The sequence below is a fragment of the Erpetoichthys calabaricus genome, chromosome 4, assembly GCF_900747795.2.
Source record: "Erpetoichthys calabaricus chromosome 4, fErpCal1.3, whole genome shotgun sequence".
In the NCBI taxonomy this organism is placed as follows: Eukaryota; Metazoa; Chordata; class Cladistia; order Polypteriformes; family Polypteridae; genus Erpetoichthys; species Erpetoichthys calabaricus.
Genome location: NC_041397.2, coordinates 50,780,199 through 50,796,206, shown reverse-complemented (window position 1 = coordinate 50,796,206; position 16,008 = coordinate 50,780,199). Strand labels below are relative to the sequence as shown.

At 34.8% G+C, this 16,008-nt stretch overlaps 1 protein-coding gene across 2 annotated transcripts in view; it reads left to right on the top strand.

The window, feature by feature from the left end:
- The first annotated feature begins 566 nt into the window (after positions 1-566).
- mbtps2 (membrane-bound transcription factor peptidase, site 2) overlaps positions 567-16,008 on the top strand; it is a 101,642-nt gene continuing 86,200 nt past the window's right edge. For both annotated transcript variants that reach the window (XR_007934829.1, XM_028799438.2), the window contains exons 1-5: positions 567-966; positions 3,332-3,480; positions 7,548-7,686; positions 9,580-9,683; positions 14,092-14,219. Coding sequence is in view for 1 of the 2 variants with exons in the window: in XM_028799438.2 (XP_028655271.1) it covers positions 892-966; positions 3,332-3,480; positions 7,548-7,686; positions 9,580-9,683; positions 14,092-14,219 (595 nt within the window). In the remaining variant the exon portion in view is untranslated. The remainder of the gene's footprint in view (positions 967-3,331; positions 3,481-7,547; positions 7,687-9,579; positions 9,684-14,091; positions 14,220-16,008) is intronic.

Sequence of the window (16,008 nt, the reverse complement as noted above, 5' to 3'; positions counted from 1 at the left end):
AGAGACTAACCAGCCCCTTCTTGCGGTAGCATTTTTCAATAGGATAACAGAGATCAACAGATATAGCTATCGATTTGTTCCATTGGACAGAGCAGGGCGAATCGATAGAACACCGGCACTGGATCTCGATCTCAGCTGTATGGGTCTTAGATGCTGAGTGCTCATCAAGGATAAAAAAAAGAACAAAATACAACTTGAATCTCCCAACGATTTTGAAGAACTTCAATGCAGCACAAAAAGGAACACCTTTCAATAAAAAAGTTTATTCTGGTGATTGTGCGGTGGTTAATATAAGATGTATATTTTCTTATATTTTTTTAACATCACATTCTTCTCCATTATAATTTTTTCTTTTCGTTGTATAGATTGGACTACTACCAATATCCTCTCGTGGGACGAGATTTATTTATTATAATTCAAGCTGTTTTATCGTACGCTAATAAAAGGAAACAGGACGCTCATTTGGTTTGAGTAATACGGTAAGTGAGAAAGCGATGAAGACATGAGGCATTATGTCCCAAACGGCTTTCCGTTGTTAATTCATTTGCGCTTGTTAGTCAAACATTTGCGAAATCAACTAAAGATGAAGAAGAAAGACTGTATTCAACCATCGGCAAGGGGGAATAAACAAGTGGAACAAGTGAGTTAGGCACGTTACAATAAAGTGCTAGTGTCATTGCCTACTCCAGGAGTCGTTGTGTCCACTCGCTACGAGAAACTGATGATTTATGGACGCGGAAATATGACGTTGAGCAGCTGTCGTCTGATCCGGAAACGAGATGAGAACTGAGCATCATGTGGATTTGTTTTTATGCTTTCTACAGCAATTAATGAAATTGCGTATATTCTTTTAAATGTATTGTAGTTCGAAACCAAGACTTGTCGCTTGCAATGATTTCTATCACGGTGCTTGTTATGCTTCTTGTAGGCTGGTGCTTGATATATCTGGCGGATACCATTCTGAAGGTAACGTACTGATGCTTCATTCTTCTCTTTCTTTGACTATTTACATTTCTGGAAACCAAGAAAGAATAGAAAAAGGAGGTCAAATTTCGGATTACTGCCGTGAGAGCCCTCTATATTGTTTATTTTTTTATGTGACTAGAATGTGTGCAAGTTCCTCGATTTCTCGTGAAATACTCTTATCTTAATAAATAAGCGAAAGGTCATTTTAACAAGGAACGATGACAGTCTATCTTTTAATAATTGTGCAATTGCATGTCTGAAAATTTAGAATATGACTTTTTATCAATAATATTTACCTAATTGCTATTGTGTTTCTGATTTGGACAAAACAGCTTAAACGTGTGAGAAGACTTAAGATGCTTATGATTTTATTAATGTTTTGTTTTTGGGTGGCGCAGAGGTGTAGAATGTTGCCTTATCGGTTTAGGAATACATTTTGTTTACCGTGAAAACATAACATTCTCAAAACGACAATTCAGGGTCACATGAAGCTGGAGACTATACCAGCAACAGTAACCAAAAGGGAGGAAACCGTCCTAGTTAGTTAGTTAGTTCCTTTATTGTGTGATGTCTCAAAGACAACACAATTGTTTTTCATACTTGTCCTTAGTAAAGCAAGCAAGCAAGCAAACCTACAGTATTAACCATATACAGTATATTTTATAAATGAAAGTCAATAAATATACCAGCAATGACGTGGTTTCACTAGCTTAGAATTAGTGATATTGGTTTCTTCATATGCAGGATATAAATCAGTGAATTTATTATTACGTGTTGTTACATTTTGCATGTTGTGTAGTACATGTGACAATAATGACCCAATTAAGTGTAATCAATTACTTTAAAGTGTTATTGTTGAGTTGTCTAGACTGTTCTGTTTCTGCTATATAGTTAATTCAAAGCGAAGTATCAATGATAACTACTAGAACATTCCACCTTAAAGAAAAATGTCTAGGTGTCCATCCTGTTGCTTTGTTTCTTTCTTTACAAAGATGGAGCATCACAAATATTTTTGTAATAAATGCATTTCATTTGTCATTCCAGTAGATGATGTATCACAAACATAAATCTCATACCAAATGGCTTATACAAGAGACCTAGGTATTGCATGGTGCATTGCCAACATTATTGATGATGATTACTTAGATTTCAAACCATCTTAGCTCACCAGGAGCTACTCTACAGTTTTAAAATTCATTTTTTTCTAATCAAGTTTTAAATAACTTAACCTCCTCCACCTTTTTTTAAAGAACATATGCTTAGATCGCAAGATGCAGACCTTCATACAGTTCTTATTTTAAATGAAACTACATGGCACAGCGACTTTAGTTACATGCCATAAAAGAGGCTGGATTGTCATGTTCTTCCTAAAATATTGTCTCAAAAAGTTAATTTCATTGTACCCAGTGTTAAAGTGGAATTCATTTTTTCTCTCTTTGCTAAGTGGCCTTACCTAATATAGTCGTACACTACCATATTTTATATTGCATAATTCATTTTTCAATTACCATTTACTAGTTTTAAGAATTCAATTAGACAAATTTGTCTATAGAAAAGACACTGTAGATAGATAGGTACAGTAGATAGGTAGAAACTTTATTAAGACCAAAAAGGAAATGTGGCCTTTTTGCCTCCTACCCTGCAAAATATAAATGCTAACAAATATTTCTGTGCATATACAGCATGATTTTGTGTTCTGACCAGTTATTTTGGGCACAAGTGTGTGCATCCACACTTATTCACAATGGGGACAATTAAAACTGGATGTTGTATGAAAACCACATTACCTGGAGGAAATTCCATGCCGAATCAGGGAGAACATATGTACAGTAACACAACTAATTATTGTCCCACAGTACTGCCCCTAGCTTTTTTGAGTGTAAATTACCATTTTTCAGGTTAGTAAATAATAACAAAAAATAAGAGATTTCTTTAGTCAGTAGGGCCTTATAAAATGTTTAATCCCTGTTTCCCTAAAAAAAGATGTAGAAGGAAATTAATTGTTTTTAATACTTCAACATTGGATCTCCAAGTGTCAGAAATTGAACTTGTTTGCTCACTCAAATTCTCTTGTTATTTTATTACAGTTTGGTATAAGAAATTCTAACATTCTGTAAAAAACTGAAAATATGGCCAGTAAAAGATAAAAGAAGTAATGCACAAGGAGAACAGGAAACCTTTTTACTTTTTATTGCTATACCATGAATCTGTCTGAAATGTACATGAAAGGATAGCTTAACATGTGAAATAAATTTATTCTATACTGATAGTTGTCAAATTCTAGATTGTATTAGTTAAGCGTTTATTTTAGTATTTGTGGAATTGTACAGTAATCCATTATGTGTTGTTTTTATTTATTTTGCAGACTGCAACCAGTATTAAACACTCATATGAAAACTGGCTCACATCAAATGGACTTATGCTTTCTCCATTTCATGTCAGATGGCAGACTGGGCTTTTTAACCGTTTGTTTGCCAAATGGGGACGATGGAATCCCAAATTTTTGTATTACTGGTGAGGGTTTGTTTTCTGTATTCTTCAGGACATGACATTATGTGAGAAATGATATGGTTTAAATACATTTTAATATATTATAAAATATCTATATCATCTTGCGAATATGATTGTAAAATAATCAAGTATTGCTTCTTAAGTAATAAATGTTATTCAGTATCTGTTTGTGTAGTATGAATTTCTGTGTAGACACCCTTCAAGTAAACTGTTGGCCAAATCTATTACCGTTGAATCAGTTGAAATTAATGATTAGCAAGAAGATTTGTGTCTTTCTATAATTCTACAAGTTACACATATCTTAAGTTGCTGATGTGTAGTAGTCACTTTAATCAGTCTGGTAAATGTGTCCACACAGTCCTCCTTATACAAAAAAGGAAGTGTTTTGAAACAATGATCTGTGAGGTACATCTTATGGAACTACTTCACATCGGCTGCTCACTTTGGTATTGCAGGCTGCTCTGGTTGCCCGCTTGTTCAGCAGGGTGAGGTGAGTTGCAGACTTTTTTCACCGTAGTAGTACAGCATAGGTTTTTGGAAGAACAACCAGCCACCTCAGCAGCTCTGCATATAAGCAGTGAGGTTGCTCCTGGCCTGACTGGCATGCAGCTCTTTTGTCTGCAACACATCTGCCACAGTTGCCCAGTCAATTTTAATGTAGTGACATGATTGTCACTTTGGAATCTGTTGCCTTGGATAACCCTTTGTCACAAGTTAGGGCTACTCTGTCCACTGGCCTGAGTAATGTGGCGATGCTTTGCTTAAGGGCTTCATAAAGTCTAGATACAATAACTTTGCTCATTTGTTTTCCAGTTGGTATAGTATGCTACAGTTCCAGAATTTGTATAATTTGCTAGAAGCCCTCATTTTCAACAACAGTGTTGGGTCTTATATCTTTACAGATAAAGATTACTGTATATTGTGTTGTTTTTTTAGGCATGAGGCGAATTAAATGGAAGCATGGAGCTAAATGCCGCCTCCCGTGCAGAATGTTTAGGCTGTACTTGTTTGGATGTTGACTGAGATAACGTTTCTGGGTGACGTCAGGATAAATGATTTCTCAAATTTCTTGTGTTACAACAATACTTAATTTTGAGTTGCACAGCTTACATATGGCTTTGCTTTTATGTAGTTGAACTTTACCAACACACTGTTTGAATCCACAGTAAGTTGACGCATCTGATTTAAGTGTCTGTCACTAACTGATGTTGAGGAGGACACGCGATTCTGTGCAATGTATTAAAATGATTTTTTTATGTAGAAAGCCTTAATAGGCTCACTAGCGACATCTGCTGGATTGGAGGCCAAAATTGAAGATAAGCAAAAATTTTCATAGTAACAGAGAAGGGTAAAGTTTTACCAGATCAATCTTCAGACTTTAAGAATCGATATTGAATTGGTTAAATGAAAAATAACGATCAATCTGAAAATCTATCTTTTCAGCCAGGCTTAGCAAACTATATACAATGTCTTTCGTGATAAAGTTAATGGACATTGAAAATTAAGCAAGTTTTTATTCACTTAGTGTATAGGCATGCAGGTGAGGTGATTGGATGAGAATCAAATGGCAAGGTGGTGTTTGAGTTTGATTCAGTCACCTTTTGATTTACATTTGAGCAAACTTCTAAGAAAAATGACCAGGGCTTTTTAAAACCCCATGGGCCTGGCCAGAAACCCAAGTGTAAGGATTTTTATTATGAAGAGAAAAATACGTAGTACAACAGAACGGTGCAAGGCCAGCAACACAGGACTTTTGAGAAGTGGTCTAAGAGTGTCACTAAGAGGCACACTCCAATGTGAAGTGTAGCATACCCTGTTGCAAGGCGTAATGCACTGGAAGTAACCCCTCCAGTAGTATTAAAATACCAGTGTGCCTGTTGGCATGAACGTTGCTTATCTGAGAGCAACAGCAAGAGTGGGCAACTTGAGTTTAATGTCCCTTTGAGGGCTAATAAGGACTCTTGCAGTAGGACCCACTAGAGAGATCATTTGACAATGTCTCTGTAGCCAAATGCTGACTTCTGGGACTTACCAGAAAGTAAATTGAAAGGACTTCCATGGTCAGGAACACCCACCAGAATCTTTCAAAGGCCTCTTTCTGGCTGGATTATGTTTACCTGGATCCCTGAACCCGAATACAAAGTTAAAGGGCCAGTGATTCTGGAAAAGTACCACTTTCCATCAAACCATATGAACTCCACATCTCCTATGGAAGGATCCTCTGTTGCCATGATGCTGTTTTCTCTTTGTTCCTCAGAGGTTAATATAGTGTCCATAGCATAATTGCTCCCAGTGTAGTCCCTCCTACATTTTGGGTTCCCCTTACCTTAGTACTTGGAATGTTGTAGCACTCTCTCAACAAACTGACTGACTGACTGACTGTTTTATCCTTACTCTAGGTCCTCTAATAACTCTGTGATCTGAGCAGCTCCCTTTTAGCTGTTTCTCCACACAGTATTTGCCACAAAAAATTAATTTTATGGAACTATTTTCTGTTGTCCCCATTCTGGTTCTGACTTGCCAGCCACACTGTTGCAATATATTTTATACAAATTAAGAATTGTGCACATCATTGCATCTTTTTACAAACTTAAATAGTATATAATTTTTTAAATAAAATATGTAATAATATTGTGTATTGAATATCTGTATTTGCTTAAGCTCTTTTTTCCATGGAAAAAAAAAAACTTTCCTTCTAATATTATGAGATCTGTATTTGTACTCCATTATTTTTTTGTACTCCATTTTAGTTTTCTGGTACTTCCATTGAAATGCAAGAAGGTAATGGACAGTGTTGTCTCCCCATTATATTGCTTGGCTGGTAGTAAAAAGTTGGGTGGATTAACTTAATACATAATGAAAATGATTGATTGCTACTGCACCCCATTCCCGTGCCTTCAGCTTGCATTGTTCTCATTTATATGTTGGCAGTAGAAGGATTTGAAGCAGTTTTGTCAGAGAGTGGAGACTTATTAGCATCCACTGCATCCTTTGACTAAACTGAAAAGTGTCCATTCATATAATCTTATATTTTATTTTTGTTAATGTATTTTCCAGTAGCCTTATATACATTTAAAACGTTAACAAATATATGACTGAAACCTTCAGTTTTTCCCATCACAGTTTAAAGTGAAGTTTTACATTTCTACACATGACAAGTTTAGGGACCTTTTTTCATGCATTAATAGTTAATAACACAATTTTTATTTTTGACCAACACATCATGTTTCACAACAGAGCCTTTAGAACAAAATCTAGCTAGTTAAACATGTGTTTAGGATCCACATTTCTGGTAATAATTCTTTGCATTTATATAGCGCTTTTCTCACTACTCAAAGCGCTCAGCAATTGCAGGTTAAAGGCCTTGCTCAAGGGCCCAACAGAGCAGAGTCCCTTTTGGCATTTACGGGATTCAAACTGACAACCTTCCAATTGCCAGTGCAGATCCCTAGCCTCAGAGCCAGCACTCCACCTAGTAGCTAAGGCAGCTCTTTGTTTTCTTACACTTACAAAGATTTTGCTTAGTGCTGATATTTTTTCAATTGCAGATTCTTTATCTGTATTGAAAGATTTTAAGAGATATTTGCTAAATTTCTAATTAGACTCATGAAGTCAATAATTAGCTTCAGTCAGAGCTCCTTACAGGTTACAAACACTGCTAGTTAATTACTGTGGCACTTTGTTATGATATCTTTTATTTGCCATTCTTGAAATGTTTGCAACACTTTTTTTTCCTAATGTACTTTGAAAACAGTATATTTAATTTTTGTAGATTCTAAGATGGAACTGAGGTAACATCCCCATACTGCTTATCACAGAACATTTACTATAGATAGTGACTTATATGCAATATTAGTTGTTTTTTTCTAAAATGTTTATCATATTTTTCCAGCAGTGTCATGAGGTCATAGCATCTTTAGAATGACCTTATTTTTTTAGTAGATGGATGAGTAATCTGCTCTTTTCGTACAGTGCCGTACTGTTGTAAATAAATATCTGTCTGTTATGTGTAGTCAGTTACATCACAAGTAAGTAGTTTTTACTAGATTTAATTGTGATTTGAATTTTAGGTTTACCATGGGGATGGTATTTGGAATAATGGCAATGTTTGGATCTATCGTACTTCTTTTCAAGACCCTGATGCAGACTTTATCCCAAATGATGTATGAGAGCCCCGAGGGTTCAAATGAGCAGATGTTACAGGTTGTGGTAAGGAAAGCTGTCTCATTTCAGATCATATTTATCCCAAGGTTTTAATTATGCATAAGTAATTTTTTTCTTCTTACTAAAGTTAGGTTTAAAGCTAAATCTATTAACATGTCTAAGTATTTCATTTATTACTCATCAATAATAATTTTAGTAAAACTTAATGACTTTTTTTTCTTGTAGTAGTAGTTGTTGCATTGCCATGTTTACAGAGTGAGAAAATGTTCTTCCATAAGTGTCAAGAAGTTAGATGTAAACAAATGGCATTTCATGATTTTAGATGCAGGATATCATATTCATAAACAACTTCCATCTAGATATTTTACTTTTATAATAAATTATATCTATAACAATGATTAGCAAATCTTGCGAAGTTTGCTTCACCAGGAGTTATTTGACATCACGGAAATGTTTGGGAATTTCGATGAACTTGTGTGAAATGCATTGAAGTCAATGGGGAAGGAAGAACTAAACTAGTTTTGAGTGGATTATAGTGGTGAAATGGTCATTTAAGTGTCCCTGATGGCTACAGATGTGTTTGCCAACAATGCTGGAGTGATTATTGTGGTCAAAAATGTGACCAGAGCTATGAGGTGGCAGCGCTAACCACTGCGCCAACCCACCTGAAACAACAAAAGACACAGATGGAACATAAATGGCCACACATTTAAATATAAATAAATAAAAAATTAAAATCACTTATTATTTATAAGGCATTTCTGTCTTTTTGATGAAAGAAAAAAGTGCTCATGTACAAAGGAAAAATAATCAGGTGTAGCTGGTGTAGGACAGGCTTTTTAGTTGTACATAAGGCTTGTTAAGACAGGAGATTTAACAGGGAAGCAGAAATCTAGCTAAAGGCCCCCAATCTACATTCTTGAGTGAATAGCTGAGCACTTCTTATAGTACCAGGATCAGCCCTGTACTTCATTTGATAGCAAAGGTGTAAATCAGAGTTGAACTGATATCATTGTAGACTCCTTCAGACCAGAAGGTGCCAAATGGACACCATATTCATTGAAATGAGATAGCTTGATGGACAAAATGATGCCCCTTGGAAATTAAGTGAAATGAACCCCTCAAATGAAAATAATGCTTTTTTTTTTTCTTCAATTTATGCTGGATGCAATGTGAGGTGGAGTCCACTTACAGTACATAGACATGAAAAATATACACATGGCTGTTATGGCTTTGTAATGTCACTCTGGCCTTGAAAAGCAGCATGAGGTGCTGGAGAAAAAATGCTTGTCTAAACTGATTACACGGTTTATTTCCAGGAAAATATTCAGTGAACAAGGTCACTGGCTAACACAGCATATTCACTGTGAAAAACTCTTTTGACGATTTTTGCAGAGTGTTTGAAAAATATGTAATTTGCTTAAACACTCTTTAAGGCTTAATGATAGACTGTATTAAGTGGTCATATATTTTCCAATTCAATTTTTCAGCCCTGCTTTTGGCATGTACTGCTTTTAATTTGTGTTAGTGTTCATTTAATTTTAGTTTGTTTATTGTTTTAGATATAGCGTTATACAGTTTGCTTTTGGTGATGTGTATTTTATGTGTATTGTACAACAGAATCTTTGGAAGAAATAAGTGTAAATACATTTAACGCAGACAATTCTGCTTACCAGTGTGGCATTGTACAGTTTAGAATATTTGCTTAAATAAGAGAATAATTAGGGCTTTTTGACTGTTCCCTATTCCTTGGTCCTCACACATGCTAAATGCTGTGAATTCCTCTTTAAACTGTGGTGACTGTAGTGTAAATAGTGTTTACATGGTTGGATGATATCTCATCAAATGAGTTTACAGTATGTTCAAGTTAAGTGGTCATGAATGAAGAAAGAGCATTCATATAGTTGTTTTATTTTGTTTCTGTGTCAACATCAACAGGTGCCTGGTGTTAATCTTCCTGTCAGTCAAATGGCTTATTTTTTTGTTGCAATTCTCATTAGTGGTGTCATACATGAAATTGGCCATGGGGTGGCAGCAATCAGGTAACTGCTATTGCTTTTATTTTAAAACTAATGTTTCCTTCTATTGGTCTGTGAAATTATTGAGACATTTGTATTATAATAACTTTAATAATTCAGTTTTATTAGGTCAAATGTCACTTTTTGCATCAATCAGTTCTTCCGCTAGAAAAACTCGTAGGTTAAATGTGCTTGAGTAAAGTTAAATGGTAAAAAAAAAATATATATGTATAAATAAAGTGTGTGTGAGTATGTATTAGTTTTATTTATAATTTACAAGGTGCATTGAAGTCCAGTATTAACTGTGCTAGGCAAATATCTGACTTCTGTTAACAGGGTATGCTATAAGGCTTTGATTAATATTATAACAGCTTCACACAAACTATTGTGACCGTAAATGAGCCCTTTGTTCAGAACAGAGGACAGAACAAAATTTAGTGTCACAGAACACATGGCTTAAGGGAGTAATTGTAGAATGATTGACCATAAAATTTCATCCGAGTTTAAATGTTTAAGTTTTAAACAGTATAGAAGGTACTATTTTAATTTCAAGTCTCCTTGAGGAAAAAATATTTGCAACGTTCTAGTGATAGATGTTGGCTGTAATTCCTTTTGTGGCTGCAGTCTAGTTAAATATTGCAGATTCAGTTAAACTACAATATTCATATATGTTTATGTTCAAATGATACATTGAAGAGGAATCACCAACATTCCAACTATAGGCAGCCGAACAGGAAATACATCACATTCTGTATTCTCCTTTTAATAAGGTTTGGAATATATTTGCAACAACTAGTGAAAAATACTGGAAATATAAACTATGGAAAGATTATGCTGGGCCTTCATCCATCTATCAGTTTTCTTGTGTCACTTAATCCTTGTGGGTTGCTAATATAGTGATACCAATCAAGTTAAGATTTTTTTTTGAAGTTTGAACAGAAACAGGAATGCCTGGATCAAACCTACACAAAGAATGTAGGCATATTATGTAAATGCAAGCACATACTGTATCATTATCAAGCAGTCGAAACCATGAAAAATTACTGATAGATATTCTAATACATTTTCCGTTTCTTTACCTTAAGTTTTTTTTCCACCTTGACATACTTACATTTTTACAATGGATGAATAATAAAAATACAAAAACACAGAAAATGGAAAAAATAATGAAGTGTTACAGAAACAAAGCTTAGTGAGGATATATGCTGGGATTAAATTTGTTTTTTTTTGGAATTTTTTTGTGTCCAGTGAAATAATATTTTTTTACTAAGTTCCTGTAATCTTATGATCATTATTGTTTCTGAGATTTTACTTTAGTTTGAATTCAACAGTGCTTACTTTCTTAGAGCGTTCCTGGATAGTTTCTTTTATTTCTCCCTAAAAGTTTTAAGCAAGGATCATTTTAATAAGGATCTTGTTCTTCTTTTGGCTGATCCCGACAGGGGTCGCTACAGCGGGTCATCTTCTTCCATATCTTCCTGTCCTCTGCACCTTGTTCTGTTACACCCATCACCTGCATGTCCTCTCTCACCACATCCATAAACCTTCTTTTAGGCCTTCCTTTTTTTCTCTTGCCTGCCAGCACTATCCTTAATTGCAAAAACCACACACTTCATTATGTCTGTAACTAGCAAGCCTATTTTTGGGAGAGGTACACATTCAGTAATCTGTGTCACCTATCAGAATATAATGCTAGCAGGATCCCATGCTCTAATTTACAGTAGAAATATATTGTACTAAATAGAGATTTTAGGGTTGATCCTAAATTGATTTGAGCGCATACACTTGCTCCACCAATTTGAATCATATAAAAATACTAACCTCTGCTGTGTCTGTTAATAAATATATACCACTTGCGTATTACTAAAATACTTATCATACATGGTATTGTTCCAAGTTGCACAACCCTAATGATCAACCATCTCTTGATGGGATTCCTTTTTTCCCTGCTTGGGTACCATTTTGGACTGGAAAACAGTCAATTTCATTTAGGTAAGAGGGGCTAATTGCACACACAAATGTGGTGATCTAGGGCACAGCACTGCCTGCTGGCCCCATGATTGCACATAATTTATTGCCATTCAGGTTTTCAAATAGAAAAATGGAATTTCTGATCTATGGCTTTTTATATGTCATCCCATTTTACAAATCCTGAGCAAGTTTAGGCAAATTCAAAAGTTTTTCTTTTTAGTTTTTGCAAAAAAAAAAAAAAATCAGATAAAATTGTGTTTTTATAATGTTGAGTCAAGTTGTGCCTCATGGTTATATCAACAATATTAATATTAAAATATTGTCTTATTTTATTTATTTCTGAAGTGTTTAGTAAGCACTAGGAAGAAAGACATAGTCTCTCACATATTTGCTCCACAAATCTCAAGTTCAGACTTAAGGTCCAGAGGGAAATTTTAACACAGAATACAAAGGAGATGTTCTTGCTGATGTTAAGTTTGCTAGCAGCACAAAGGTGTAAATTGCACAATTTGGTACCATAAGTATATGTAGTTTTATGTCCATGAAATAACACAGTGCTAGAGAGACTGCATATGTGTTTTGATCCCGGGAAGTCTTTTGTTTTGTTCCCTTGGGTTCTTTTGTGCCTTTTTCAGGACTGCCTTTTGTGCCCTTTGAGTGATCTTTACGGGATGTCAACTCCTCTGGAGAGTAGCTACAGTCATGAATTTTCTCAAATTTTAGACAATTTGCCTAACTTTGAATTGATAGGCACCAAGGTCATTAGAGATGATTTTGTAGCCTTCTCTAACTTCATTCATCTCTATAATGTGTCTTTTAGACAGATAGATAAATAGATAGATACTTTATTAATCCCAAGGGGAAATTCACATACTCCAGCAGCAGCATACTGATAAAGAAAATATTAAAGAGTGATAACAATGCAGGTATACAGACAGACAATAACTTTGAATAATGTTAACGTTTACCCCCCCCCCCCCCCCAGGTGGAATTGAAGAGTCGCATAGTGTGGGGGAGGAACGATCTCCTCAGTCTGTCAGTGGAGCAGGACAGTGACAACAGTCTGTCGCTGAAGCTCCTCCTCTGTCTGGAGATGATACTGTTTAGTGGATGTAGTGGATTCTCCATTATTGACAGGAGTTTGCTCAGTGCCCGTCGCTCTGCCACGGATGTCAAACTGTCCAGCTCCGTGCCTACAATAAAGCCTGCCTTCCTCACCAGTTTGTCTGGGCATGAGATGTCCCTCTTCTTCATAAGATCTTTTAAGATCCTGTGAAAGTTGTTTGGGTTGAGGCATGTTTCACACTAACCAGTCTTTCTTGAGGGGAAAAGATTTATCACTAACCAGGCTTTGTGTGCCTTTATTTAAAAGATGAGGCACCTGTGTAACCCAAAATTCTAATCTCATCTCCTTAAGTGGAATACCTTTTTTGAATTACGTAGCTGTTGGAGAAATCATTGACACAGAGGTTCACTTAACTATTTCCAGCCTGCACAGTGAATGATTACTCAGTGTGCGCAATAAAGACATGAAACACTCAACTGTTTGTGTGTTATTAGTTTAATTGGATTTTTTTGTCTATAGTTGTGACTTAGATGAAGATCTGACCACATTTTCTTAGTAATCGATGCAGAAATCCAGTTAATTCCAAAGGGTTCTTACTTTTTCTTGCAGCTTGCAGGCAGGATGATATAACATGATTTATTCAGATTAAACATGAGTTGACTTTATAGTGAAATTATAAAAGTTACCTTTTGTCTGTGCCTGAGTGTTCCTTCCACTGTGTACTTTATTGTAAATCATTTGGGTTGAATACTGGCCCAAACTAATACTGTCACAATCGTTTTCCTAAACAAAATTAACTCGTATATATTTGGCATAGATATATTTATATTTGATATATCAGTCTGAACTGAATTTGTTTCTTGAAAGAAGTTTAGTAACTTATAAACAATGTGAAATGCAATTGCATTGATCATATTTTTATGAAAAGGATTCATAACAAATTGTGTAAAAATTCAAACTGAATTTTTCAGTCAGTCAGTCGTTGTCCAACCGCTACTTTAAATCTAATGTAAATGTCTTTCTTTAATTTGTTAGGAATCTACTTTTTGATAGTTGGATAGTACACATATACATATTTTACATTATGAAAGGCAGTGTCATGTATGTTTATTTGCATTCATTATCTTAAAGTATGGAAATATATTTTAAAGTTTTGTTTAGCTTTTATGCTTTGCTCTTTAAACCTGTCCATACCCAATGTCCATATTCAACACATTTAATCACCCTGAGAAAATCTCTTAGCCTGTCTCTGCTTTGACTGCGAAAAATAAATGCATACAGTTATAAAATGGACAACATGTAATGAGTGGTCTTTGCTATTGAATGGTGCTATATAAATAAATTTATTTTTTTTTAATCTTTCATCAACATAATGATGTATTTTCTTTTATTTAGAGAACAAGTACGATTTAATGGATTTGGGATGTTCATTTTTATTATCTATCCTGGTGCATTTGTGGATCTGTTTACAACTCACCTACAGCTTATATCTCCAGTTCAACAGCTACGCATTTTCTGTGCAGGTATGTACTTTAATCACTTCGCCTTAATGAGAATGTACTTTTGGATATTCATTTACATGTACTTATTTGGCTGGCTCCTTTATCCAACGGAACATTTATGATACAATTGGTTACATTTCTTTTGGTTTTCCTATTGGCGCAAAAGCAGGTCAAGTGACATGGTAAGGGTCACAGAGTGTCAGTAGCGGTATTTGAACCCACAACCTGAAAGTTTGAAGTCCAAAGCCTTAACTAGTACACCAACCCCTTGGGATTAATAAAGTCTGTCTCTCTTTCATACTGACATGTTGTTTGAAGGTTCAATGTTTTTCCACTATACCAACCTCTTTAAACACTGAAGAAATACACTTCTTTTCCAAGTGGTTTGAAGGCTTTACTCATATGTGTTTAAAGGTTTTTCGGTCATTCGCGTCATAAAATATCTCATTTTAAGTAAAAAAAAAAAGTAACTACACTTGCTTTTTATTCTTGAAGGCATTTCAGTGCTTACCTAAGATGCTTCATCAGTTCAACTGAATAGTGGGAAATTCCCCATCATTTAAACCTCTATAATAATAGGTAATATAGTACATGATTTTCACTGAGATTACAAAACAGTCATGTGAGAGTTGTGAAAGTCCCATAGCTGGAGATTTGGTTAATCTGTAAGAGCAAAGATGTTATGATGGTATTAGACTCACCCAACTGAAATCTTGAATTGGAATAAAATTCTCAGGATAAATATATAATGGCAATATTGTAAGTTGCAGACACATGATTTTGCAGACTTCCTGCCCACTTCTTTTCAATAATTCTCAGATGACTGTTAATATGATCTCAGTGAGACTTAAATGTTCAGTCACCCAAAGATTTTACAATCAAAGTCAATTTCCTGCAATTCAGTTGAATTGATAAAGCCCCTCAGATCAATGTGTTGCATTTTGAATTACCGATGCAAAATAGTTTGTTCATATATATTTTTTTATATATGGGCAGCACCTAGAATCCTTGGGTCAGATTCCCTCACCCAGTCACTATCAATGTGTAGAATTTATTTTGATCTGCATGTCTGTGTTGTGTTGTCATCTGGCGTTCCTCCCTTATCATACAAATAATCATTTTTGTTTAATTGGTGATTTTAAAATGGCCCAATGTGGATGTGTGAGTGGGAACTGAGATAACTGCTGCCCTGTTCAGGGCTAGTTTATGCCTTGTGCACATTGTGACCCTGAATTAAATTAAGCAGCTATGAAAATGTTTTTTACTTATTGGAAAGCTAAATAATTACTAATCAGTCTTCTTTTTTTCATGCTATTAATTTTATTATCACACTTATGAAAATGCAATGTTTAATTGTGTTTAAGTTGCGTAGCAAAATAAATGTTTTCAAATAATTATGTAGTTGAAATATACCACAAAAATGCCAGATGGAGGCAATATTTATTTATTTATTTATTTTTTAATTTTTACTCCTGAGTGCTTTGCTTAAGAGTATTTTTTACCAAGGGCACATTTGCTGTCATTTTAATGTACAAAAAACAAGAAAATCAAACTGTCTGCACTGTCTCATGAATTTACATCCTTACTTTTGAGCCAAAGAAGGTCAGTGACTTTAATTTATAACACAACAGTTATTGTATTACTTTCTAACTAGGCAATGATTTACTTCCATTAGAGACTACATGTGTATGATATCTTATGGAAATTGTGGCAGGGATCTTCCAGACTGCTACATAAACTCGGATTAATATACAAGCGAATGCTGTCCTTGTCACATTTAATAGGCTGTATAACACATCTGTGTTTATTG